This window comes from Saccostrea cucullata, unplaced genomic scaffold, assembly GCF_032062105.1.
Source record: "Saccostrea cucullata isolate Sc308-1 unplaced genomic scaffold, CSIRO_AGI_Scuc_v1 ctg614, whole genome shotgun sequence".
NCBI lineage: Eukaryota > Metazoa > Mollusca > Bivalvia > Ostreida > Ostreidae > Saccostrea > Saccostrea cuccullata.
Window position 1 is genome coordinate 260,409 of NW_026929124.1, and position 26,400 is coordinate 286,808.

The 26,400-nt window shown below is 32.6% G+C and overlaps 1 protein-coding gene across 1 annotated transcript; it reads left to right on the top strand.

Annotated features, from left to right (window-relative positions):
• The first annotated feature begins 1,426 nt into the window (after positions 1-1,426).
• On the top strand, positions 1,427-25,829 carry LOC134279838 (uncharacterized). Its single transcript, XM_062762251.1, has 23 exons — positions 1,427-1,504; positions 10,815-10,868; positions 11,049-11,100; positions 11,257-11,479; positions 11,629-11,748; positions 11,833-11,911; positions 12,010-12,069; positions 14,413-14,507; positions 16,232-16,348; positions 16,433-16,492; positions 17,239-17,358; positions 17,562-17,696; positions 18,252-18,395; positions 18,986-19,213; positions 20,717-21,028; positions 21,143-21,216; positions 21,426-21,465; positions 21,558-21,677; positions 21,788-22,015; positions 23,408-23,692; positions 23,804-23,965; positions 24,392-24,676; positions 25,206-25,829. Exons 3-23 carry the CDS (start codon positions 11,065-11,067, stop codon positions 25,424-25,426), a joined length of 3,144 nt encoding a protein of 1,047 aa, XP_062618235.1. The 5' UTR covers positions 1,427-1,504; positions 10,815-10,868; positions 11,049-11,064; the 3' UTR covers positions 25,427-25,829.
• The last annotated feature ends 571 nt before the right edge of the window (positions 25,830-26,400 follow it).

A 26,400-nucleotide genomic window follows, 5' to 3' on the forward strand; every position in this document is an offset into this window, starting at 1 on the left:
TTCGAAATCGGATTGTAAAAAAGCAACTTCCATTCTCGATAACATTCAGCTTAGCATACATGAAGAGATAAAGAGTACAGTAAACCAAGAACACTATGAATATTCTATGTGCATAGTAATGATATGCGCAGTAAAATTGTTTGTGTAATTTTTAGTTTCCTCTGCTCGTGCAATTTTCGATTTTTGTTTGTGCATATTAAACCCTTTAATCGAGTAAAAAAATTCGGATTCGTGTATTTTTCGCTATGTTTGTGTAAAAATCTTTTAAACTATGTGCAATTTTTACCGATACGTGCATTTTTATTTTACTCGTGTATATTTTTCTTCTAGCTCGTGTATAAAATCGTGATCGTTGTGCAGAAAATAATTTTGAACCAATCGGCGTGCCATAATTCCTATGGCCCTTGCGGCTTCCTCTACCGTCAGATGTCTTCTTTGAGGCATGGTGATGTTCAATGGCAAAAAACGACTAATATTGTACAAATGATTAAATCCTGTTCCTTTTGGAATAGCATGTCTGATATTGTATCAAAGATGCACAAATATTCTATGTATGAACTACATATTAATACTTTACAATCAAAACGACAGCTATGATTGCCATCAATGCATTTCTCTACTAAGTCAATCCAAATACTGAGTATGAAACAGGCGTGTCGGTCTCTAGTGTCTTTCATTATATCGAACCAAAATCTGAATGAAATGTAAATTGATAAATTGTTTATTAATCTACATGTAAATATAAAATACAGCTGTACTAGAAATCATTAATTGAAGGTCCCAGCAAGAAGCTGCTTTTCATGTTAAAGATTTTAGAATTAATATGCTGATTCCTAAGAGTACTGATTGGTCTTCCATTGAAGGAACACTATTCAAACGTATTGTTTGAAAAATTAATCTATAAAGACAAGGTCGGAACTCAAGCATTTTTAATGTAATCTTATATATCATATTATCAATATTTTTGTGTGGAAGCAATATTTGTAAATATAGATTTTAAAATTATAATCTCAAATTTGATATTTTTTAATTTTAAGTTTATCATTTGTGATTTCTAATTTCAAAATTCGAATTCAAAAGCAAGGCACTGAGCATATACGGCCATCAGAGTTGCAAGCAAGTTTATCGGAGTTAATCATGTCCTCGGATTATAATTAATATATCATAAAAAATCCGCATTTCATTCGAATTGTAGGCACGTAACATTGATATTTGAAATGAGGACGAGTAAAAAAACACTTATAGATATATACCCCCCCTCTTGAAATCCCTCTGAATGCGCTACTGAATTGATGCGTTTACGAGGACATATTCTATGATAGTTATTTAAAATACCAAGGACAAGACAGTCAATACATGCCCTATATACTTGCTGAAGTTCTTTAAATATATTTTACTGTACCTTTATAATCAACTACCTTGACCGCCGAACAATAAACATTACGTGTAGATAAATATAGAATCATATGCACTTCTAATGCAATGGCGGATAAATGCGCATAAAGTAAGTAGAATTTGTATATAATATTCGAAATAAAACTATGAAAAATATAGAAAAGATGTTATTTACTTAAATAGCGCAGTAGGTAGAATGTAAAAAAGAAAGATGAATATCCTTTAGGATAGGGTAATAAAATCTTATTACTTTCGGTTTCATATGTCATTGTTGTCAGATATATATTTTATGTCTATCCAAAGAGGTTATCAATTAGAATATTTAATTTTTCTCAAGATGGATAGCAGTCGCGACATTGAAGAAAATACATAACCTGTAATGATTGGATCTGTTGATCCCTATACCATATATATACATTTTATTGTTATTATGATATCAGTTTGGTTTATCCCTAAAGAAATTAAGTAAAATCTATATTATTTTACTTGTCCATAATTTTCATTGATTACTTCTTATATACTAGTATTATCACTGATTTTCATAAGATAATAAAACAATATTCATGTGGTCTTAATATTAATGAACAGTTATATCTCGGAAGTTGGTGTTCATGTGTCGGCACATATCCCCACCCCCCTTCTCTTTCGAAGTTTTCGGTCGTGCGATTCACCTTGTTTCCAGTTTGAACGGAAATTTCTACGACTGGGACGATATACAGAGAAGTAATACATACCCTAGCTTTCCATATCACATCCTGTATCAGCCCGATACACCAATATCAGACAGAGGGCCGAAGGCCCAAGGGCTGATATTGGTCGATCTTTGGACAATCCAATGTAAAGATAATGACTGAACAAAGTGTTTGAAAGATGTCAGTCAATATTTGACCAATTTTAATCTATAGATTGCATTTACAAACAAAGTCATTGTATCGACAAAAACTCGCGAAACGATAAAAGCAATTTTTTATATCCTTGTTTCACAAACTTATTCGTAAATAACCTGTCACGTATTTGGAGTTCAAGGGGGCGTATTGGGCAAACCTTTTTTTAATGAAATTTTTTTTACTGAACAATGAACATTATTTTGTAAATCGTCTTCAGTATATATCATTGATGGATTAATAATCTGTGTTTGATGTTTTACGTTCTTTTTGAGAAAAACAACATCAAATTTGAAGGAGACTTTTTTTTCATGTAGCAATTTTGTGAAAGAATCTAACTGCTAATAACGAGAAATATTCATTACCAATAAGAATTCAAACATATTGGTAGTAAGACCATGTATCCAAAGATACTGTAAGTAAGAAACTCAAACATTTTTTGTAATTTGAACTCCGGAATAACTTGCGTATAGAATTAGAATCAGTTCTTTTTACAAAAGAAGTTTGCAGATGGCCATTAATAAGATGTGCATATTTACGAGGGTTGTTCGTAAAGTTCGTGGACGATGTCAATCTCCGTTATAACTACTCACTAAAAATAAAAGACGTTCCAACTTTTTCAAGTTGCTGTTCAGATTTCTACCGTTAAACTGATTGTCCTCAAATCAAATACTGTCTATACTATTTGTCCACACGTGTACAACTCACTTGTGACATATTTTTTCATTCCTCCAACATTTTAAGACTTTATTCAGAATTGTTCCTGAGTAAAACACAAAATTGCATCGTACATATCTGCTGCGTCGTGACGTTCTAAAACGTCATCGTTTTTGTCGTTTTCAATGAGGACTACCTATCTTCTCAAGTTGATTTCTTTTCAAGGAAGCAAACTATTAACCCATAATTTGGAATACGAGTCGGTGTAACAATTCTTAATTTTAATTTCAAGGTTGTTTTTCGTTTTTACTCCATTTTACAGAGAATATGACTACTGACATTATTTAGTGTAATTTTTTGTAACTTACCAAATTTTGACCTGCTCCGCGACCAGATTTTTGCATTTTTTAAATCTGGATAAGTTTTGAATAAATCGTGATATTAAAAAAAATTAATACAAATCATTTGAATTAAATGGTAAACTATTTCTATTTTCTACCAAATTTGGATAACATATGACGTCAAATAAAAAAAGATATGACAGTAGTCCACGAACTTTTCGAACAACCCTCGTATGCGTTACATTTTTATTAAAGAATCAGTTATCTATGAAGTCATAAAGCCTTGTAGCAACCGCTAATATATACATTTGTGGTATCTCTCCATTATATAAACATACAGAGAGAAAATATCTTCAATTCTGTATGAAGTTTGTCAGAGGTCAGAGGTCAATACGTGACCTAATCACACGGCGCAATAATATCTACCGGTACATAAATTCTTCTTCTTCTTCTTCCAGTAATGTGCCTGGCTCCAATGTTGGGCATTATCGCACATGATTAAAAGGTTAAAATCATGCTGAGGAAGGCCTCGTTAAAATCTGGTTAAAATCTTCAGTTATTAAAATTGGTAGGATCTGGGGCTGATTCGGGCTTTGAAGGCCTCGAGTGAATCAGCTGTCACTATGGTTGGTGAAAGTGAGTTCCAGATTACTACTCCGGCTGGAAAGAAGGAGTCCTGATAACATTTTAAGTGGCAAAATGGTTGTAGGAACCTCATAGTATGTCCTCTAGTATTACAGCTGTTTACAGGATGTAAATGACTAGATGGTATGTCAATGTATCCATTCACAATCCTGTACATCATGGTGGCTCGTGCTGTTATCCGCCTGGACAGCAGGGTATCAAGATGGAGATGATTGAGCATGGATGTTACGCTGCTCTCCCTGCTATAGTCGCCCATGATGTAACGTGCAGCTCTTCGTTGTACCGCCTCTATCTTATTGATGTGGGTCTTGTTGGTATGATCCCATACTGTAGAAGCATATTCCACCTGAGGTCTCACTAGAGTCTTATAGCTGGTTGCCTTGATGGACCGTGGGCAACCAGATAGGTTACGACTCAGGAAAGCAGTGGTGTTGTTAGCTTTTCTGGTAATGTTGTTAATATGTGGTCCCCAGTTGAGCTTGTTGTCGATGGTAACACCCAGGTACTTTGCTTTGGTGGTGAACTGCAAAGTTTGGCCATGGATGGAATAATTGGCCTCAATTATACGCCTTTTGTTGGTGATGCGTATTACTTCACATTTCTCTGGGTTGAAGCTCATCAGCCACTCAGACTCCCATACTTGTAGCTGGTTAAAGTCTTCTTGAAGAGTGATTGTGTCCTCCTCATTAACTATCCTGCGGTACAGCAAGCAGTCATCAGCAAAGAGCCTTGTTGTTGATTTGACTCGGGATGGTAGGTCAATGATTTATACCAGGAACAATAGTGGACCAAGCACTGTGCCCTGGGGTACTCCAGATGTTACAGGAGCAGCTGATGACATCTCTCCATCAACAACCACTTGTTGGCTTCTGTCGGATAAGAAGCTACTAATCCAATCCAGGGTCTGTCCTCTCACACCATAATGCTCAAGTTTGAGGGCTAGTCGATGGTGGGGGACTTTATCAAAGGCTTTGCTGAAGTCAAGTAAGACTGCATCTACCTGTTGGCGTTGGTCGAGACTACATGCCAGATCATGGATGGTTGTTATCAATTGGCTTTCGCATGATCGTCTCTTCCTAAAACCATGTTGTTGGTCTGAGAGGATGTTGTTTCTCTCCAGGTGGTTGATAACATGGCTATGGACAATATGCTCTAAGGTCTTACAGCATACAGATGTGAGAGACACTGGCCGGTAGTTTGATGCTCTGGATTTGTCTCCTTTCTTGAATAATGGTGTTACATATGCAGTCTTCCAATCATCTGGGACTTTCCCTTGGTCTAATGATGATTGGAATATGATGGTTAATATAGGAGATACTGATATTGCCATTGCTTTCAAAAATCTGGCTGATATGTTGTCTGGTCCACTAGCCTTGTTGGGGTTCAGGCTTTGCAATAGTTTGAGGACACCTTTTTCTGTGACTTTGATGTTATTTACCCCTGGGTAGCTTGATTGACCAAGGTCTGGCAGGTTACTAAGTGACTCCGTATGGAAGACAGATGAAAACTGTTGATTCAAAATCTCTGCCTTTTCTTTTGGACTGGAGTGAAGCAAACCCTCATTCCGCAAGGGGGAGACACCTGAACTGTCACAGCGCTTACTCTTGATGTACGAGTATAGCTTCTTGTTGGAATGGCCCTCCTCGCCTAACATGTTGTTAATATATTTGAGGTATGACTTTCTACACTCTTTTCTGTTGGTACTCTGGACCTCCCGATATTTTCTCCAATCATTCTGGGTGTTTGTTATGCGGGCCCTCCTATGTGCACGACGTTTCCTTCTACTGAGTCTCCGAATGTTTCTATCACACCATGGTTGGTTGAATCGACATGAAGTGAACTTCGATGGTACGTGTGTATTAATGGAATGAGTGCAGATCTTCTTGAAGTCATTCCACATCAAATCTACTGGTGCGTTGTTGTTGGAATGTTGTTGGAATTTGGCCAGATTCTCCGCCAGATCAGAACTAATAGCCTCAGTGTCTGCTTTGGCCCAAAGATATACAAGTCTCCTCACTGGACGGCGTCGATGTGGCGTAGTGTTGATGTCAATTAACACAATGTCATGATCGCTAAGTCCTGGAAGTGGTCTTGCCTTATTAAGAAGGGATGGTCTATTTGTGGCAAAGATGTCAAGGATGTTACTACCACGTGTTGGGAAATCGATGACTTGCTGACATCCAAGATCACTAAATATGTCTATAAACTGTTGACTGATGGTAGTTGGGTAGTTATGTCCCTCCACTGAATCACATGCCCAATTGATATCGGGAAGATTTGCGTCACCGCCAATCCATAATGTGTGATCCACACATGCTCTACTTGCTTTTCATGTATAAAAATGAATAAAATAAGCAAGTAAAATGATAATTATTTTATTTTAAACGTAAACAAGTATTTTATACAGTTTTGGGGCTATCGATTCAACCTGTGTACATAGAGAAAACTAGGAGCCTAACGTTTGTTTACATTTTTCTTCACTTTTGTCAGCTGCACAGTCTCTAACGTTCATCCTTATTTTTTCGATAGACCTTTGGTTAAATTTTCATGATAAACTTTTATTTTATCTTTAAATTTTACTCACGATAAATGTGTAAATCTGTTGGAAAATATCTTTGCAATAATGCCATGAACAGCTGCTAAACTGTAAACACCTCGGCGTTTTCGTAGTTCAATGTAAAGCTGTCGCCAGTAGGGCTGGGCAAAAATATCGATATTTCAATATATTGCAATACAATGACAAAGAATATCGTATCGCAATACGATTTTGTAATATCGATATATTGGCAATATACTTAGATTAAGGAAATTTGTCATTAAAAATAAAAATGGACTTATGAAAGTTTGTTATTAAGCCAAACAATAAGTCAGAAGTTGTTTTGTTGGAACATTTCAGAGCATAACTTAACTGAAATCAACAAGATTTTTTTCCGTGTTGGTTACTTATCATAGTTATGTACACTTTGCATGTAAATTAAAGTAAATTTAGTACGAAAATGCCATTTTTATTACCTTGAAAATATTGCAATACATATCGCAATACGGTTTAAAATATCGCAATATATCGCAATACGAAATCTCGGGCCAATACCCAGCCCTAGTCGCCAGCGTCTCCGTGTTTATAAGCGTTTTACGATAAGTGTGCCTTTAGTTACTGAAACCGTGGAATGTTTTTTAAATTGCAAATTAACTGGCTCGGACAAGTGTCTCAATCCATCGGATCCATCCATCCCTTTCCAGTGACCGAAATTCCTCCAACTTTTTATCATTGATCTTCGGACGTATTTCTTGTGTCTTTTCACGAATAAAAATATTCCCATATAACAATCTGTTCACTATTAATTATCACAAGTAGCCTTTCACAGAATATTCCATTAGAAATAAATCCATAGCCTGATGAATTCGAAGCGTAACCGCCATGCAAGCCGATTTACACCTTGCATCATTTTTCAAAATCTACGACGGACGGTTAGTGCAATAATTTAAATTCGAACATATTCAATTGTCAGTCTCAAATGTATATATAAGTAATGAATAACAAGTTTATAAACTTCAATGGGAATTGAAGTGGGTCGGTACGTGATCAAATCTTCTGAGAAGGCCTTCGGCTTTCACAGGATTTGATCACGTGACCGACCCACTTCAATTCCCATTGAAGTTTATAAACTTGTTATTTATTTCTTAAATGATAAATCACCGCTTAGTGATAGAAATATCATTAAGCGTTGCAATTGCAACATTGCAACGCTTATAGCCATAAAAAATGCATATATAGTTGACATTCTCAACCGCAAACGCTAAATCGCTAAGCGTTCCATTGCAATGATATTTCTATCATTAAGGTAAGTCACTCCTGAAATTTGTTATATCAAGGATTTTTTAAGAAGTATATTTTGGATAAGTACTCATTAAGTGTAACTTAAAATCGCAAAGAAAATAGGGGGTCAGTGTGCATCCTACTGATCTACGGTATATTTAAGTTGACCTTTCTGCACTTAAATTTCATCTCTTTGGTTAATTACTTTAACCCTTATTATATTTGATCAAATGTAAGCATGGCAGTAAATATAATCTTATTTTACGTAAAATAGTTTGAATAATATTTATCATTAAACAAATCTTGCAAATTAATGCGCGTAAATTATTGTGTGACCTTTTTGTACTAAAAAATAACATTTTTGGGGTATGAAAAAACTTAATAGGCAATGAAAAATTTTCTTATATCAAACTTTTTACGACTTTAGTGCTGATCAGTCACAAGTATCAAGTAGTTTAAAATAATGAAAGAAAAAGGTGGTGTCAGTGATGTTAATTTTGAAATATTTGTCAAAATATGTGATTTTCAGGCAAAAAATATTGTAAATTTGATCTTGACTTCTTTAATATATTTTAATTTTTTGGAAAAGTTTGTTGAGGGAAGGTGTAAATATTAGTCTAAAAATATAAATTAAGACCTATATTAAATATTTTTAGCAATATTAAAACGGAAAATCTTCTCTGAGTAAAAGTATGTGAGGCTAAATTTCCATTACATTAAATTTTATAAATGTGCAGATTTGCAGAATTTTCTGCTAAATATCCTTCCACCAAAAGAAATAGTCCCTCATAAATCTTGCTTCTTTGTAGATTTTTGAGCAGTTTTTTCATTGAATGTTAAAAAATTTACATTGTTGAATTTACATATGTTATAAAAATTGAATTTTAATAAGTAGTTTTGAAGTAAAAACTTCTGCGTGAACTTTTCTAAAAAGCTGACGAGTGACTTACCTTAAGCGGCGTTTCACCATAAGCGGTCGCTACAAATCCTCTTCTTAAATATATCATGGGGAAAGGTTGTTTCGGGTGTCGAAAACTTGTACTGTATTTTATGGCTTAGTTTAAACTTTGTGACAAGATTTCAAGTTTTCAAATATTTCATTGTAGTTTTTAAATCATATTTGCAAAAATGTAGACCATTCATAAAGCACTATTGATTCACTGAAAAATTTAAAATTTATATAAAAATTAATGTACGGCCTATGCATTTGTATTAATGATAGTATTTGACGTTAGTAGATATTTACATTAAGATTAAATTATATAAGTAAATGATAGAATCATATCCTCAGGTTTATCTTATATAAGAGATAATGATATTGCAGCATTAATAATATCACATTTTATTCATAAGGAAAGGCAAATCCAATTAAATGCAGTTTTTCTATCATTTGTAAGTGAGTATTTTATTGTTAATGATTCCTTCTAACTTAGTATACTTTAGGTAAAGCAATGCAGTTAGAATATTGAAATACAACTCGGCAAACCTCGGATGAATCCGTTGCCTATAGAATAATGACACATTTCCCCAATGTCGTTGTAGTTTTCCAACTTAAAATTAGGCTTTCCAATGAAAAAGTGAATCTAGAAAAATATTAACAATACAAATCCGTGAAGAGTGCATAAAACACGGGTCTCTGGAAATTCCAGAGATGGGATCATGTGCATTTGAGAAGTAAGCATCCCCCTGTTGACCGTCCGTGATCCCAACACACTGATCAGGAAATATTCCGTGGTCAAATTCATCATAGATTCGCATAACTAAAAATCTTTGTTAATAGATTAGTGAATAATCCCAGCCCAATGTTGGTCTCGTCTTCACAAAACAGAGGGTCCTTGTTTCCTTAAGGGTAGGGGGCCCTTGCAAATACTATTCGATATTTCAGGGCTTGCATGCTTCTCTCATTGAGAATCAACAATCGAATGAAAGCTTTCATAAATATTTAGGTAATGTAAACAGAAAGGAATCAATTGACACCACAAATGCACCTAGCTAGCTGTTACGTTATTTATCAAAGAATAGATGGATGTAATTGGTTGAGAGATAAAAAAATCAATGAAGATTTGTTTTTGTTTCAAATGACAGACCTGACTACAGTCAGCCCAAAACCTATTGAATGCAATTGGTCAGGGGTCCTATGGCAAGGTGTTGACTCAAGACTGTGAGGATGTGTTGGACTAAGATCAAAATAAATAAAACCCTTGGTATCCATGCATGGTAAACGTTCTGATTGTACATACAAGAGCTCTGAAGGGTTTTAAAAAGTTGCTGAGTTTCTCATTGACAATATCAGTAATAACTTTAAAGATCAAGTCTCTAAGTCAATAACCTGTTGGAATTCCCATGAGTCTAGTTGCATCGCCTTATATGAAGCTTAAACTATCCATAAACATCTACATGAAATGAAGAAGTCCCTTGCCGTGAACATCTGTTCAACATTTAGAAACTTTATGATACACATGATGACTTCAACTTTTCTATTGCCAACAATATCTAACATTATTGCCTGCATTTCCCAGTTAATTCGAAACACAAAGAAAGAAGATAAGCTATTGACAAATAAGTCGATGATACAAGGATATCAACAGTCTCGTCTAAAGTCAATATTTTGAAAAGTCTTTAGTTGATGCATTGGTTTTGTCGGCAAAGTCAAGCTATTGCTAAACAAGTATTGTTACTATTGACGGACGATTTTTGTACATTTTGTCAGGACATTTCACAAAAAAAATGTCCTGATTTTTCCGTTTGCCCGGGCCGATAATGCCAAGATGCACAAGGCAGGTGTGTCCTATCAGCAGGGAATATTCTTTTCCTTTATGGTACCTGATCCCCATCTTTGTTTAAGAACCCAATTTCCGTCGTTTTCATGGAATTTTTGGCCTGAATACTTTTCATTATTTTTCAAATTTAATCTACATGACACCTAATACATCTTGGACAGTTGTTTGAATGATCCGGGGTTTTTTGCTATTTAAATGCATATTATTTCGAATGATTTAAATTTTAAATGTTGCAGTTCAAGCTTTTTGTGTGTTGAATGTTGATCATATACTTTTATTTTTACTTACATTTTAGAATTCCTCACACGAAGAAAGGCACGTAAAAAAGATATAGGATGTAGAAAGTAAGGTAAAATAAAATTAGTGTTTCAAAACCCCTACGTATATATTTGTATTTGTTTCCTTTAATCAACTTGACAAAGTAAAAATTCATTTCATTTTTTAAAAATTCTGTAATTCTTCTTTTGCTCATTTGCCTACTAGAATTGAGGTGTCCCAAACTTACTGAAAATATTTTTCTCGTCATCAGACCCATCTCGACACAAATGGAGAGACTTTTTATAATAACGCTGCTATTCTTGGTAAGCCTTTTGTTTGTTTGATTTTTTTTTTTTTTTTTTGGTTTTGTTAAGCTAAAGATACTAGTATCTTTCTCAATGAATGAAATCACGAATTTGAAGAAATTGAATCTAATTATTAGTAGTAATACAAGTCCTTATTAAGTTGTCTTGTTGCAGAGTTCTCTCTCAGTCCCGTTACCAAAATGGGTATACAGAGTAAAGTCCTGCCCGGAACCAAACAATATAACGGCCTGGAAGGAGGCCTCTAAACAGTTGAATTGTCTCTATGAACTGACTTCAACAAAACCCGAAGAACAAGGGGGAATCTACCATTGTCTAGCCAGTACTTATCTCAACGAATCTGTGGAATTTTGTGGAAGAAGTGTACCTGTTGCACCAGGTGGAATGTCTTCTCTTTTTATCATTCGAAACTATTCATTGATATTTTTAAATTCTGCACATAAAATATGTATACATGTACTTTGAAAAGGCCAATGTAAATATAAAGCAATCTATTCTGTACAAATGCATGACTTTTTTTGCTTTCAGGAAATTGCCCCATCTACAACTACATGTTTTCAAGTAATACAGCAGCTAGCTATTATAACTGTTCAAAATTTTTAAATGGATGTCCAAATAAAATGATCCATTCAAAAGAAGTATACAAATGTAAGTACAATTCCTTTGAACATGTGGGAGATGTTTCTAGTTTTCATTCATAAACTACTGACTTCAAATGTTTTTCTATTGTAGACCATGCATGTCTGAGTATTAATCCAGAAAAGAAATGCTTCAACGCAGATGTAAACTGCGAAAAGGAAACTAAAGACAAGTAACGAAATATCTTTACATTTTGATTTTCATGTACTTAAGACTTTAGAATTCCTACCTACTGCTTCAATAAAAAAAATAACCTTTTTTTGTTTTTAGACCCACTCTTTCAACAACCAAACAAACAACTGATATTACACCGAAAAATACAGTTTTCACGTAAGAACCAAGTTCCTCAAAGGCGAGAAAAAACAGTTGGATGTGGTGAAATATATTATTTAAGATAATTTCACATTTAACTGGAAATATGTCTGTTTACTACGAAAGACGAATAGGGCCACATAAAAAAATATTTTTATCTCGTAATTACGAGTTAATTATCTCGTTATTACGAGAAAAGATCTCGTAATAACGAGAAAAGATCTCGTTATAACGAGTTAATTATCTCGTTATTACGAGAAAAGATATCGTAATAACGAGAAAAGATCTCGTTATTACAAGTTAATTATATCGTTATAATGAGAAAAGATCTCGTTATAACGAGTTAATTATCTCGTAATTACGAGAAAAGATCTCGTTATTACGAGTTAATTATCTCGTTATAACGAGAAAAGATCTCGTTATTACGAGTTAATTTTCTCGTTATAACGAGAAAAGATCTCGTAATTACGAGTTAATTATCTCGTTATAATGAGAAACGATCTCGTAATTACAAGATGATTATAAATATATATTTATGCCATTATCTTGGAATTTTTTCTTTAATAAAAATGTGTGAAGAGGACGAAGTTATTAAATTGTGCTTCGATCTGGGATTAAGTATTTTTCATATTGATCTGTTCTCGTAATAACGAGATCTTTTCTCGTAATTACGAGATCTTTTCTCTTAATTACGAGATAATTAACTTGTAATAACGAGATCTTTTCTCGTTATTACGAGATCTTTTCTCGTTATAACGAGATAATTATAACTCGTAATTTTGAGATAATTAACTCGTAATAACGAGATCTTTTCTCGTTATTACGAGATCTTTTCTCGTTATAACGAGATAATTAACTCGTAATTTTGAGATAATTAACTTGTAATAACGAGATCTTTTCTCGTTATTACGAGATTTTTTCTCGTAATAACGAGATCATTAATTCGTAATAACGAGATCTTTTCTCGTAATTACGAGATAAAAATATTTTTTTATGTGGACCTATTCGTCTTTCGTAGTTTACTTTTAATAAATAACAAACATTCCTTTCCAAGACTGGTTTATTTCCCATCTGATTGTGACCAGGGAACACTACTAATTGAAATTTTTCTCTTGTCTATGAATTTGAATTTTTTAAAATCATTAATGTGACTTTTCTCTTCTTAATCTTAATTATTGAAACTAGGGATGTCAAATCGGTCAATTTTTAATACTCGGTTACTCGGACGTTTTTCCGATCGAGTACCCGGGTACTCGGTAAAAGTGTAAATAAATTTGAACAAGTATAAATTGATGACTGTAAAACATTGTAAACCCTTGTAGAAATAAAACTACATGTTCTTATAGGAGGTTTATCCGTAAATGTATTTCTGTTGTAACAATGATGAGCACTTCATGCCCAACGAAATTTAATATTTAAAAAAAAAAAAACAATACTCTCCGTAATTGTAATGTAACTGTTTGTTGGGATTGATATCCAGGCATCAGTCGTCAGAGCTTCGTACAGTATGAATTTGAACTTGATCAAGTTCTCCTAACAGAGCGGATTTGCGATTTTCGTTCACTTGTTCGATCCGAGATTTGATAGTATTACGGGACGGCATTTTGTAGTTTGGTGCAACGATGCACATCAGTTTTTTAAAGCCTTTGCCTTTAACATGTTTAACCATTTGTATTGGCATGTAATCAAACACAACCATATCAACAATCGCACGTTTAATATCATCTGTCTCTTTTCCCGAGAATTTACGCTTCTCAGAGAATTGACAAAATTATCTAATTTATTTAAACATAATAGACCTTAAACGATGTTCAGTGAAAACAAATAATTAAAGCAAACCAAAAATAAGGGTAGAAGACAGCTGAAGGTGAGAAAAGCCAGGTAACAGGTGCATGGTCACGATAATTACTGTATAAACACTGCCACAGGCGATAACGGTCATTCAGAGGCGTAGGAAACCCTAATAGTAATTACTGTATGTAAAAGTGCAATGAGCATTTTAAGTTTTTAAACATATTGTTTAATGCATTTATATATAAGCTAAGAAATATTCAAAATATACATCCGAGTAACCGAGTAACGATTTTGGTATTCGATACTCGGACGTTCGATCGAGTACCCGGTTAACCGGGTACTCGTTGACATCCCTAATTGAAACTGATATTTTGTATTGCTACTATTAAATTAAGCATGATCACGAGAACCAGTTGAAAATAACATTATTTATCATTAAACATCGTATTTGTGTATATTTTAAATCGTACATGTACATTGAAATACATGTGTTTTCTTTTATTCAGTTAAGTCTGTTAAGAAACCACTGGAGTTCAGTTATATATTGTTTACTCCCATTTTAAACAGTGTTGGATTATCGAGAAACGAGACAAACCCTGAGGAGAAAAGAGAAAATGTAATACCCAATAGGCAAGTTCAAGTTTTTATGATTTTTGTTATAAGTAAAGTGATAAAATATTGATTTTTGTTTATTTGTAATGAAATTGAATTAAAATTATGAAAAAAAATATTGAGATAACGAACAGTATTTAAGCTCAAAAGCCAATCAGACAATACATAATAGGAGCAGAGCAAACACAGACCTCCAAAACATCAGATGTAGGATCAGGTACCGTGAAGGAGTGAGCATCCCCTACCAACCGGTCACAGTCGCCGTGTGGTCCTCGTCATAATCGCAAAATAACGGAAAATTCGTCTACTATTCAGTTTGTTAATAACGGCCTAACAATCAGTATAAAAAAGTCAGTATTTGACTCAATGATAAATTGTATTTGCTGAAAAGGTCATCGCATCGACCACAGAACTGACGAAATGACGACTATAAAATGAGACTGCTGCTATTCTTGTTTCATCAACTTGTTTGTCAATAATTTACCTCGTTTTAGAAATTATACATACATAGAGCATGCTCTTGCATATAAAATCAACGTAGAGATATAAACCACGTATGCAGGTAACAAATGTATTTTGCTGCATAAGTGAGGGAAGTTGAAGCTTCAATTGATTATGTGAGTCCAATTCAAATGCTAATTTATATTAGTATTAAAATGAATTGTTTTTAAATCCGTGAAGGAGACTTTTAACTGAAACCGCTGACCTTAATTTTTGTCTGCTAATTTTAGGGAAAAAACCCCAAAGGAATTGGTATTTTTATTTATTATTTAATGATCATCCATGATAATAAGTAAAAGATTTCATATTTATTCGGTTCGTTTTCAATCTTTAAAATTTCATATCTAGAAGTGGATACCTTTAGTAGTTTACACCAGTTGTTAACTAAAAATTTAGTTGCCTGAAATATTTTTGTGACGTCATTCTTTTGTTTCAAAGACCTTACAAACTTATCCACTATATTATCTTCACAAAAACGATATTATAATTGATCTATAATTCCAAATTATCACTGACTGTGTGAAATATACCCTGACTTCTGTTAGCATTTTATGAATAAATAAGTTCACAAATAACTTAAGAAAATAATTTTCAAATAGAAATTAAAATCTCATAATTATATTAAATTTTAAAATGTAGGAATATCCCCAAAATCACTTCATTAGAATTTATGCAATATAAAAGTATTCGTATTTCTGAAATGAAATATATGGAGATACATGTAACGAACATTATTAAGCTTAAAAGTCCATTCAGACAATGCAACTCTGGAGCAGTGCAAACACGGACCTCATAAACATCTTTTTTTTTTTTTAAAACTATTTATACAAAATTTTATTCACATAAGTGAATGGGACTGGGCAGCAGGCAAAGCCTATTTTAGCCCTCTCCTTATAAACATCTGATGTTTGATCAGGTGCCATGGATGGGTGAAAGTGATGCTTTTGTGAGCTCAAAAAGCGCCTCTTAAACCAAGTTTGGTTGCTGACTCTAGTATCATCTTTTTAAAATAGCTGATTAAAAATGCACTGAGAATAATTTAAGATACGAACTCAGATGTTCTATTGTCTACTGAGGCTTGGAGCTTCACACCCCGTTCAGTCCTAGTCCATCTTTGTTTTGTGTCTCAATTACAATTTACCGGGGTATATGATAGTTGCCATGTAGTAAATTTACGTATTTTTTTGTACAGACATTTAATTTAACTTTAGAAAATAAGTACATTTATTACTAATATAAGTGTATTACTAACAAATTTTATTACTTATTATATATTTTTATCTTTTCAGAGACATGCTCTGGTTGTTACCGATCGGGGTTCTTTTAGGAGCTATTATTGTAGGCATTATAATAATTATAATCCAAAGAAGGAAACTAATCAAGTGTTTGAGTATGTATTTTTGAACAAATTTGATTTAAATTTACAAGATCTCTTGAAAGATGTTTGATTTGTCATGGTTATGTTTTATTTTAGAAAAAATTAGGATGAAAGAAACATACATGGTTGATGATGCAACACAAATGAAACAATTATGTAAGTGATTTTGCTTCTCCTTCATCTTATTTTACTTATGAATATAACATATCCAACTTATACCCCATAGCTCCCTATCTAAGGAGAAAATTGTTCAAAATCATACGTTCATATGGTTTAAAAAATCTTTTTACATTCCCAACGATCGAAATAAAATTGAACGGACTAGATAGAAATGTTCTACCGAGCCTCTCTATAATATTTACTCCTCACTAAAATATTAACAGTACTAAAGAAGAAACTTCAGGAGTAATGTAAAACAACATATTTGAGAAATGGTATAAATCAGATGTGAATACTTAGTACATAAAAAACTCCAATGAGCTTAAAAAAATTTAAATCACAAAATTTTACTAAAAGCAGTTATATCAAAATGTAAGACTCCCCAACTCTTCACCAGTCATTCCCTACAAAAAATAATATTCAGACTTTTTGACATCATAGACAGTTTGCTGCTTTTTCATTAAAAATAAAACAAAACTGTTATCGTGAATTTTCTTACCCTGTCATTGGTCATTTGTAAACTTATTTTCATGTGAAGTATTCTAATTGTATACACAAGTACTCCTAAAAGAGCAATTAAAAAATTTAGATTCTTATGTTTCTGATATTTATGTGTGTTTTTTGGAAATCAAGTCTTTCAACAATTAGTTGGAATTCTCAAGATAAAGAAAATTATGATCAATTTCTGATTTTAACTTTGTTCAATGAAAAAAGACAAAATGAATCACTTCATTTTTTAAAAGTGCCCATCCCACGTACGATGAACAACGATCCAACAGATAATGATAGCAAAGAAAATGACACTGACAATACAGCCAGCAAGGGGAGCGATTCTGCAATAGGGTCATCGGACTCGGATTTAGGTAAAGACTATATGGAGTCAGATTTATGATAACCTTGTAGTTACTAGTATCATCTGTCCTCCATCACCGTAAATTCAACGAAAATCAATCTATTAAAAAAATAGAACTGAAATTTAAAAAAAAAAAGAAGAAAATTTGCAAGAGTAAAGAACAAAAAGTGTCATAAATTCATTGAATTGATAAAAGATGTGCATAAATTTCAGATAAAAATGAAGATAACTGTGATCCAAAAACATCACACAAAGAAAATGAAGAAAAGAGATTTTCAAATAAGGTGAAGGAAAGAGATGAGAAAAGAAGAGCTAAGCAAACGTCCTGTGACATCAAAATAGAAAATGGTAAAGTTCGCTTAATTTTTGATCAGATAAAATAAAACCAAAGTTGATCTTTTAAGAAAATTGTATAAGATTGTGGTGGCTGTAAGAAACCTAGATGTTTAGATGAATGATTAGTCAAAATACTTTAGAATTCAGGACTATAATAAATACACGGAGACATTTTTCTTTATTTTTTGATGACATTAATAATGCATACTATCAATCATGATTTACATTCTGCATTTGACCTTTAATTTCTTACTGAATATTGAATAACTTTTTCAGACTTATAGTACATTTACACACGTTTTTACATGCTCTCAGAAGTACTTGCAAAAATAAAACAAATATTGATATGTTAATTTCTTATTTTCTTAAATAACTAATGCACAGATTATTTTATCGCATTTATGTTTCTAGCGTTACGAGTTTGAATCTTTTTTATTCATCTATTAGAATATCCTTTCAAAGCATCCAGTATATTAAAAGAAAGAGTGACCCAATTTTTTAATATATTAAATTCATTTATGCATGAACTTAATTATATGAGACAATGTTATTATTTTTATTTAACAGAAGAAAGTAAATCTGGTAAAACTATCAGAGGCCTAAGTGCATTTACCAGATTCTCCCGTAACAAAGAATTCAGTGACTTCTTGCAGGATACAAGTGAAGAAATGTCAGCTGAAACGACAGGAAAAATGAAGGAACTTTTAAAAGGTTTTTGTTAGTTTTTTTAAAAAGAAAAATACTATCCTCTTTAAAACCTAACACCTCTTACTAGTATGTGGAACATTTATTATTTCAAAAGTGATCTGTTCTGAAAAAAAATCCAAAGAAAAAGTAAACTGTTTTAATGTTAAAAACAATTATAAAAAATGACTGAAAATAATGTTTACTTAAACGAGTCGTAAACAACAATAGTTGTAAACTTCTGATAAATTATCAGGTGAATGATACTTAGGATAAAGTTTAGTTCAATTTATTTTTCTATATGTACAATTTCAGTTGCATGGCATATAGTATACATGCAGTTAAACTAGTAAGCTGTAAGAACTTGCTTCCTTCAGTAAAATGTGTTCAAAACGAAGTCCAAGTTCAAGTATATTTTGTCAAATTTTTATTTAAAAGATATGTTGTATATCAACACAATAAACTGATTTAAAAGGTGGATCAAAGGTCAAGTTAAAGCAAAAGACCTTACAGTTCTCAAAATATCACACATACAGAGAGAGACAGACGACGGAGAAAGTGATAGGTAAGGCAATACAAAAGGAAATGCATTGTAAGTTTTTTTTTTTTTTTTGTAGACCGCATGTGTGATCCTGATCCTGAATTAGATAATGTGAGGACACCGAAGGAGTTACTAGAGTACATGGATAATAAGCTGTCTTTGTACAATAATGTAACAATACTTCAAGCATACGCCTTGGCAATTAAACCTCCCGATGAAAATATGTACAAAAAATGTTTACATTACTCAAAGAGCAGAAATGATGAGATGTTTTACTTTGAAAAAACCAAATCTAAACTGAACGGTAAGTATTTAGTTCGTTTTTTAATTCAATATTTTAATTCATTAAAAACAGTATATATAACGGTGAATTATTTACAGTGTTATATTGCGATTTTAGAATGCATCGAAGTTGTAAGAAAAGATGTAAGAAAAATGCTGTTTTTTCTTTTCAAAATCCTAAATTCATTTTATGAATTACTTAGAGAACAAATAGACAAACACAGTCTTTAGATGTAAATATATTATCTTTACGCTAATTATGGGCATGACTTATTAATCAATTAATTTTACAATCGTTGACTTCCCTTACTTATGCAGTAATCGTATACCTTTACCATATCCATGTGGGGTTTATATCACCCGATTGATTCGACACGCGAGAGCATGCTCTACTTTTAAATAATTTTCAAAACAAGGTAAACTATTGATAAACAAGTTGCTGAAACAAGAATATTTCAGCAGTCTCGTTCAAAGTCATCAATTGTTAGTTCTATGGTCGATGCCGTGATCTTGTCAGCAAATACAATAAATCATTAAGTCATATGCTAACTGACGTTTTTCATACTAATTGTTAGGCCATTATATACACACAAAATTGTCTGATTTCCCCGTTATTTCCCAATCATGACAAGGAGCACACGGCGGGTGTGACTGGTAGGCAGGGGATATTCACTCCTTCATGGCACGTAATCCCACCTCTGATGTTTTTGAGGTCCTTGTTTGCTCCGCTCCAGTTTTGTATTGTCTAATGGACTTTTGAGCTTGAATACTGTTCGTTAAATCCCAATACTTCATTCTTACTATATGTTACATAATTTTGAATTTTTGAAAATAAAAATGCTCACTTTAAGGTAGAAATATTGAAATACATGTAGATCAAAAATGCTCATGCTTAAAGAAAATAATAATAATAAGACTCTTGCTATATTGCAATGACGATGACACCTAATGCGATTTACGTCACAAACACAACTTTGTTCTTTCAATAAGAATACCGTGAAAATGGAGGAATCGAACCGTATGCAAGCTCAAATGTACATTCAAACAATGGTGTTACGGAGGAGTGGGCATCTCCTGCTGACTTGTCATACCTCCTTGTATTCCTTGTCATGACTGGGAAATAACAAAACAATATGTCGACAATTCAGTGTGTAAATAATGGCCTATCAATTAGGATGAAAAACGTCAGTCTGTATTTGACTTAATTCTAGACTCTTTTGCTGACAAGGTCATTTTATCGATCATAGATCTTACACAATAATTACTTCAAACAAGATAGTCGACATTCTTGCTTCATCAACTTGTTTATCAATAATTTAGCTCGTTTTAGAATTGAACATAGTAACGTAGAGTATGCTCTTGTGTATCAAATAGAGATATTATCCAAATATAAAACAAATATGTCAGACTATATTATGTGAATAATATTTTTAAGTTCGAAGCGGAAAAAAGTTTACTATGAAATTGAAGATTTTTCAATAAATAGTTTTCCAGTATTTAACTTACATACTGCGATATTTTGTAGGTTATGAAAAAGTGGTGTTTCATATTCATTGTAAGAATATCGCTTCATACAACAAAGGTGAGCTAGATACACTGCGAAAAGACCTTGCTACATTTCTACGAGCTGAACCAGATGATGTTATACTTGTTGGTATACAACAAGGAAGCATTATACTCACATTTATGGTCAGGGATAAATTAATACCTTCCCTGAGGTCAATATTTTCTGAGAGAAATTCCTGGAAGTACATCACATATCGAATGCTGATTTTACGACATTTGACCTTCAGAGTTTTCAAAATATTTATCGGGGATGAAATCGTTTATGAACCAGGTAGTTTCAATTACTCACATTGGTTATTAACTTTCTGACTTTAAAAAAAATTGCAATGGTTATTTATATTTTCAAAAAACAACTTAATTCACTTATATGTTTGAATGTTAAAAGAAATAGCACCTAAAGAGCTACATGATGTGAATCAAGAAATGATGCGTGATCAAGTCTCAGGAGGCAGAGATGAGGTAGGATAACTTCACGGTCTCAGTATTCAGTAACAAAAGTTTGATTGTATTCACTTAAAAAGGGAACAAAGAGAATATCATATTAATAAATTCATTACATAAAATTGTTTGTAAAAAAGATATACAGTTATTTTAATATTGACTCTTTAGTGAAACAAAAGTTCTGTCCATGTATTTGATAGTGAAAATTAAATTTAATTTGACTTTAGAAAATGAATGCTGAAGAAGACAAAGACCAAAAACAAACAGGTATTAAAATTGTATTTTTATATTATTTGTTTTAATTCTGGTGTTTTAGCGCACAGCACCTTTTACTTGTAACAAATGTCATAATTTTTCAGCGATTGTCAAAGAAGAACAAGAAGAACTCGAAAGAAATTCGACTATGAAGAATTTTCTAGAGGAATTAGCAGGTTCAATTACTGACGATGTTTTAGCTTCAATGAAAGAGGTCCTAAAGGGTATGTAATTAGCTATAAGAGCTAATTCTAGAAAAAAAAAAATTAGCAGCAATCTACGATTGAATTGGATTTGATTTTTTTGTTCTATTTTATTTTTATTTTATATTCAGGCATTTTAGAAGAAGAAGCGATGAAGGGATTGAATGCACAAGGACTTTTGAACAACTTAAAAGAGGATTTTAAAATTGAGTATAATATCTGTTTCCTGCAATGGATTTTTGAGAAATGCTCTGTGCATGAACTGAGCACTAGATGTTCTGATTTTGCTTCGAAGCACCAGCATCTTTTTCCACTAATTTACTTCGATTCAAATTTGTCAGAGAAAGAGGGGGATGAGAGTAAGTGATAATCAATCTTTTATAGATGCTTAACATTTCAAAACATTGGCAAAAAACAAAAGTTTGGAGTTGAATGATTATTTCTCAAATAATGAATTCTGACTCAAGTAAAATATATTAACACGTATACAATGATAACCAATCAGTTGTCACAAATAAACATTATCAAGTCAAATAATGCAATGAATATAAATCGATTTTCTTATGTCAAATTTTATTATTTGAAATGTTATTAGTTACAGTTATCAATATATTATAATAATCAAATATTACAATAAATGTATTATTCGAAGGCTTTAACTCCAATGTTTAATAAAGGTTTGGTGATACAGTTTTGAAACATGTTTATAGTGATAGGAATGTCCGTCCGCCTGTTACACTTTGGGGTACCCATCTCTTCTCCGCAACTCCTCTTATACTACTGAGTGAAATTTAATGAAACTTTCATAGAATCTTTGTTACATCGTGCCATTGTGACCTCCTATTTTACTTTTTGAATAGAAACATATTACAGATTTCCCATAACAAAACATTGACACTACCACTTTTTAAATTTCTTATCTGCAAGTCCTCCTATACTACCGAATAAAATTTAATGATACGTTTACAGATTCTTCATTTAAAAGTGTCATTGTGCATTTAATAATTTACTTTTTAATCTTACACTAATTTCATGTCTTCCAGAGCAAAACATAGACTTTGTCATAATAACCATATGTCCATTACAATTATATCGGAGGCGGGTGTATTTTTTTGTCATTTTGTGAGCTCAGTGCTCACAGTAACTCTAGTTTTTTTCTTTAAATTTTATATCTCTCATCAATTGATTCGATACGCAAGAGCATGCTCTACGTATGTACAATTTGTAAAATGATGGAAATCATTGACAAACAAGTTGATGGAATAGGAGTGTCAGCAGTCTCGTTTAAAATCATCATTTCGTAAGTTCTATGGTCGATACAGTGACCTTGTCAACAAATACAATATATCATTGAGTCAAATGCTGACTGAAGTTTTTCATACTGTTAGTTTATTATTTATACACTGAATTGACGACGGATTTCCCGTTATTTCCCGATAATGACAAGGAGCACACGGTGAGTGTGGCCGGTCGGCAGGGGATGCTCATGGCACCTGATCCCACCTCTGATGTTTTGGAGGTCCGTGTTTGCTCTGCTCTTGTTTTTTTTATTGTTTTATGGACATTTGATCTTGAAAAATGTTCGTTTTCTCCATATATATCATTTAAATTTTATCCATCAATAAGGACAAAATGCCATGGATTGAGTTACATAATATCAGACAGGGAAATGTATACATGTATATATTTAATTTCTTGTAGGTATTTTAAAAACTGTTATTTTAATCCATATCAATGTTTGTTTACAACAGAACATTGCGTTAGAGTGTATGTCGAGAAGGAGTTGGAAAAATGTCAGACTGAAGTGAATGATATCAGAAATATGTTGGCTAAAGAACTTGATGTTGACAGTGGTGAAATGGTCATCGTTGGATTAGAGAAAGGGTCTGTTACTATTGTTTTCCGGCTTTTAGAATCATCTACCACAGATTTTATGTCACGTATCAATAATGAAACGGACGAGTTTTCAGTCCATTTATCTCGAAAGGGAGTTCGTAGAATCAGAAGTGGTCAAGACGCAGTCGTGATCAGCACTGGTAAGGATTATTATAAATGAAATATATTCAGAACCTACTGACAAAGGAAGTGAACAATATTAGTAACCAACATAATATTGTTTGAAGGGTAATATATCTTTTTTCACACAGATAAAATTCCAGAATTCGTTCATCTCCACTTGACCAATACGCACGAAGGAAATACTTTTAAAAATATGAAGGTAGCAGTTTCAACTGTACTTCGCAAATTGAAGATTTCAATGGATAAACCAAAAGTGTTTCTCCGAACCAAACACAAGCCTAGTCAAACAGGTAACAAAAATATCATTAATCCATGAAAAGAGGGACTACAAAAGTAATGAAAAAAACTTAATTGGGAAGATTCTTTTAAATAATCAGAAATTAACAGGAGATTACCAAATTTGACCAAAGGCTAACAGATTCTTTAGACTTGAAATGAAAAAAATGTTTAACTTTTAATTCTCTAATTCAACAAGTAAAATATATGATGACAATAAGATTTGAGCCACTTACTCTATTTGAAAAATTTGAAGTCTATAAGCTGTAAGCTACATTTTAATGTACATACATTGTGTGCTCATAACTAGTCTAGGTACACCACTGTGATAACAAGTCAACAAGGAAAAGGGACTAGATTTTGTGGTTGTATTTTCAAATGCATTTTATTAGTCTTGTTGAAGTACATTTTATTCTTATCAATATAATTTGTATTATTAGAAAATGACAGTTGCCTTTCGGAAAGACCACTCTTACTGGACGAAATGGAACCCATGGATCTTTTGAACAACAAACAAATACGGAAAGCACTTGGAAATACAGACATCACAATTATACTGTCGAGTCAAACCCGTAAAGAAAAAATCAAGACTTTCTTGGGTATTGTAGAAACGTTGCCTAAACAGAAAAGAGATGAGTTGTGGAAGGTCATATCTGAATATATAGAACGTCCAAGAGACCAATGTAAAAAGAGGAATTGCTCTATTAATTCATATGAAGACCAAGGTATTTATTTCATTTATTCTGATTTCCTTTGTAATAAAACTAAAGTGTATTTTACTGCAAACAGACCAAATTACTAGACGCTGCAAGTTAAAATAATTTTCCTAAAATAAGTACGAATAATCCAATGAGAGAAAGGGAGGAATTAAATGAGGCAACTATGTATAAGTGAATTACTTTAATTTCATTTGTATTTATACTGGTAATAAAAAACGAAATTGAAAAAAAAGATTAGTCATGGTTTTAATGTCGAACTCCCAATTTATAAATTTTTTGTGCATATGAAGCAAAAAAAAAATGCTTTGTTTGCAATTGAGGAGGATACTTCAAATGATAACATTTACACTAATCAAAAAAAGATGTTCTATATATTGATTTTACTTTTATTTACAATATAATTAAATGTTATTTATCGTTTTCTGGATGCAAGATTATCTAAGCATTTTAACATATTTTTATTTTCTAACTTGTTATTTAGCTATTGTTATTCATTACACGATTGATATAAATCGATGAACAACTTTTTCTCTAGGGACACTACCAAGTGAGGTAGAAATACTGGATGAGCTTAATACGCAGATGATGGTCGAAACTTTTGAAAAAATTGGAAATGTACCCAAAGATATAGAGCAGAAATGCAACAGTGCTTCAGGCGAAAGTCGCAGAAAAAGAGCAGAAATGTTTTGGAATTTTATCAAAGGAAACGAAAAGAATCGGGAGATTTTCAAAGAAGTTTGGAATCTCCGCCAGTGATTATTTGAATTGTTTACTAATTTTAGTGAAAGGGGGGGGGGTGTTACAACATGCAAATGCAGACATATTTACGCAAATGAACACGGTTTATTCAATCGGTCTTGTTTTATTGGAAGAAAATTCTGTACATTTTCATTTGAAATACATAATCTGTGGACTGCAGTTTACATTGGATATGTCCTGAAGTTTGAACATATTGTATGAGAATTTGTACTCTTTAATGTCGTTGTTTCCGCCAATTCGGGCAATACATATCAAATACGCATGACATATTGTATAAAGGATTTTTTTAGCGTGCATTTTACCGTCTAAAGTTTTTCATAGTTTCAAATACAACCATTTCTCATGAGAAATTCAAGGCTTGCATTGACAGCTGTATTTTCTATAAAATTGGAACTCGTAATGTTTCTTTCCTTGTTATTGGTCATTTACTGAATTACTTTGTTAAAAAACTTTCTGATTGTACACACAAGAACTCTGAACTTGAAAAAAAGATTGATTTCTGATTGACGATATCTATGTAATTGTTGGAGACAAGGTCTTTCACCAATCCTTTGGAAACCCCATGGATACCAATCGCATCCCGTTGTTAGCAGATCTATTTTTGTATTTATATTAAGCATATTTTGTTTATTTTCTTATATGTGAAAAGACGAAAACAGATATATCGACTTTATATTGTCAATTAACAATGGTTATTTTTATTCATATGTCGACACGATATATCCTGGTGAGCTTTAAATAACGTAAAGTCGAAAAAAAGGCTTCAACTTTAGATATGAATATCAGTATTGCTCAGTCTCGTACAATCACTTTGTTAACACCTACAATTCATCATTTAGTCAAATGCTGACTGAAGTTTTTCATACTGATTGTTAGGCCATTATATACACATTTAATTGTCGACGGATTTTCTGTTATATCCCGATCATGAGAAGGAGCACATGGCGGATGAGACCTGTCGGCAGGGGATG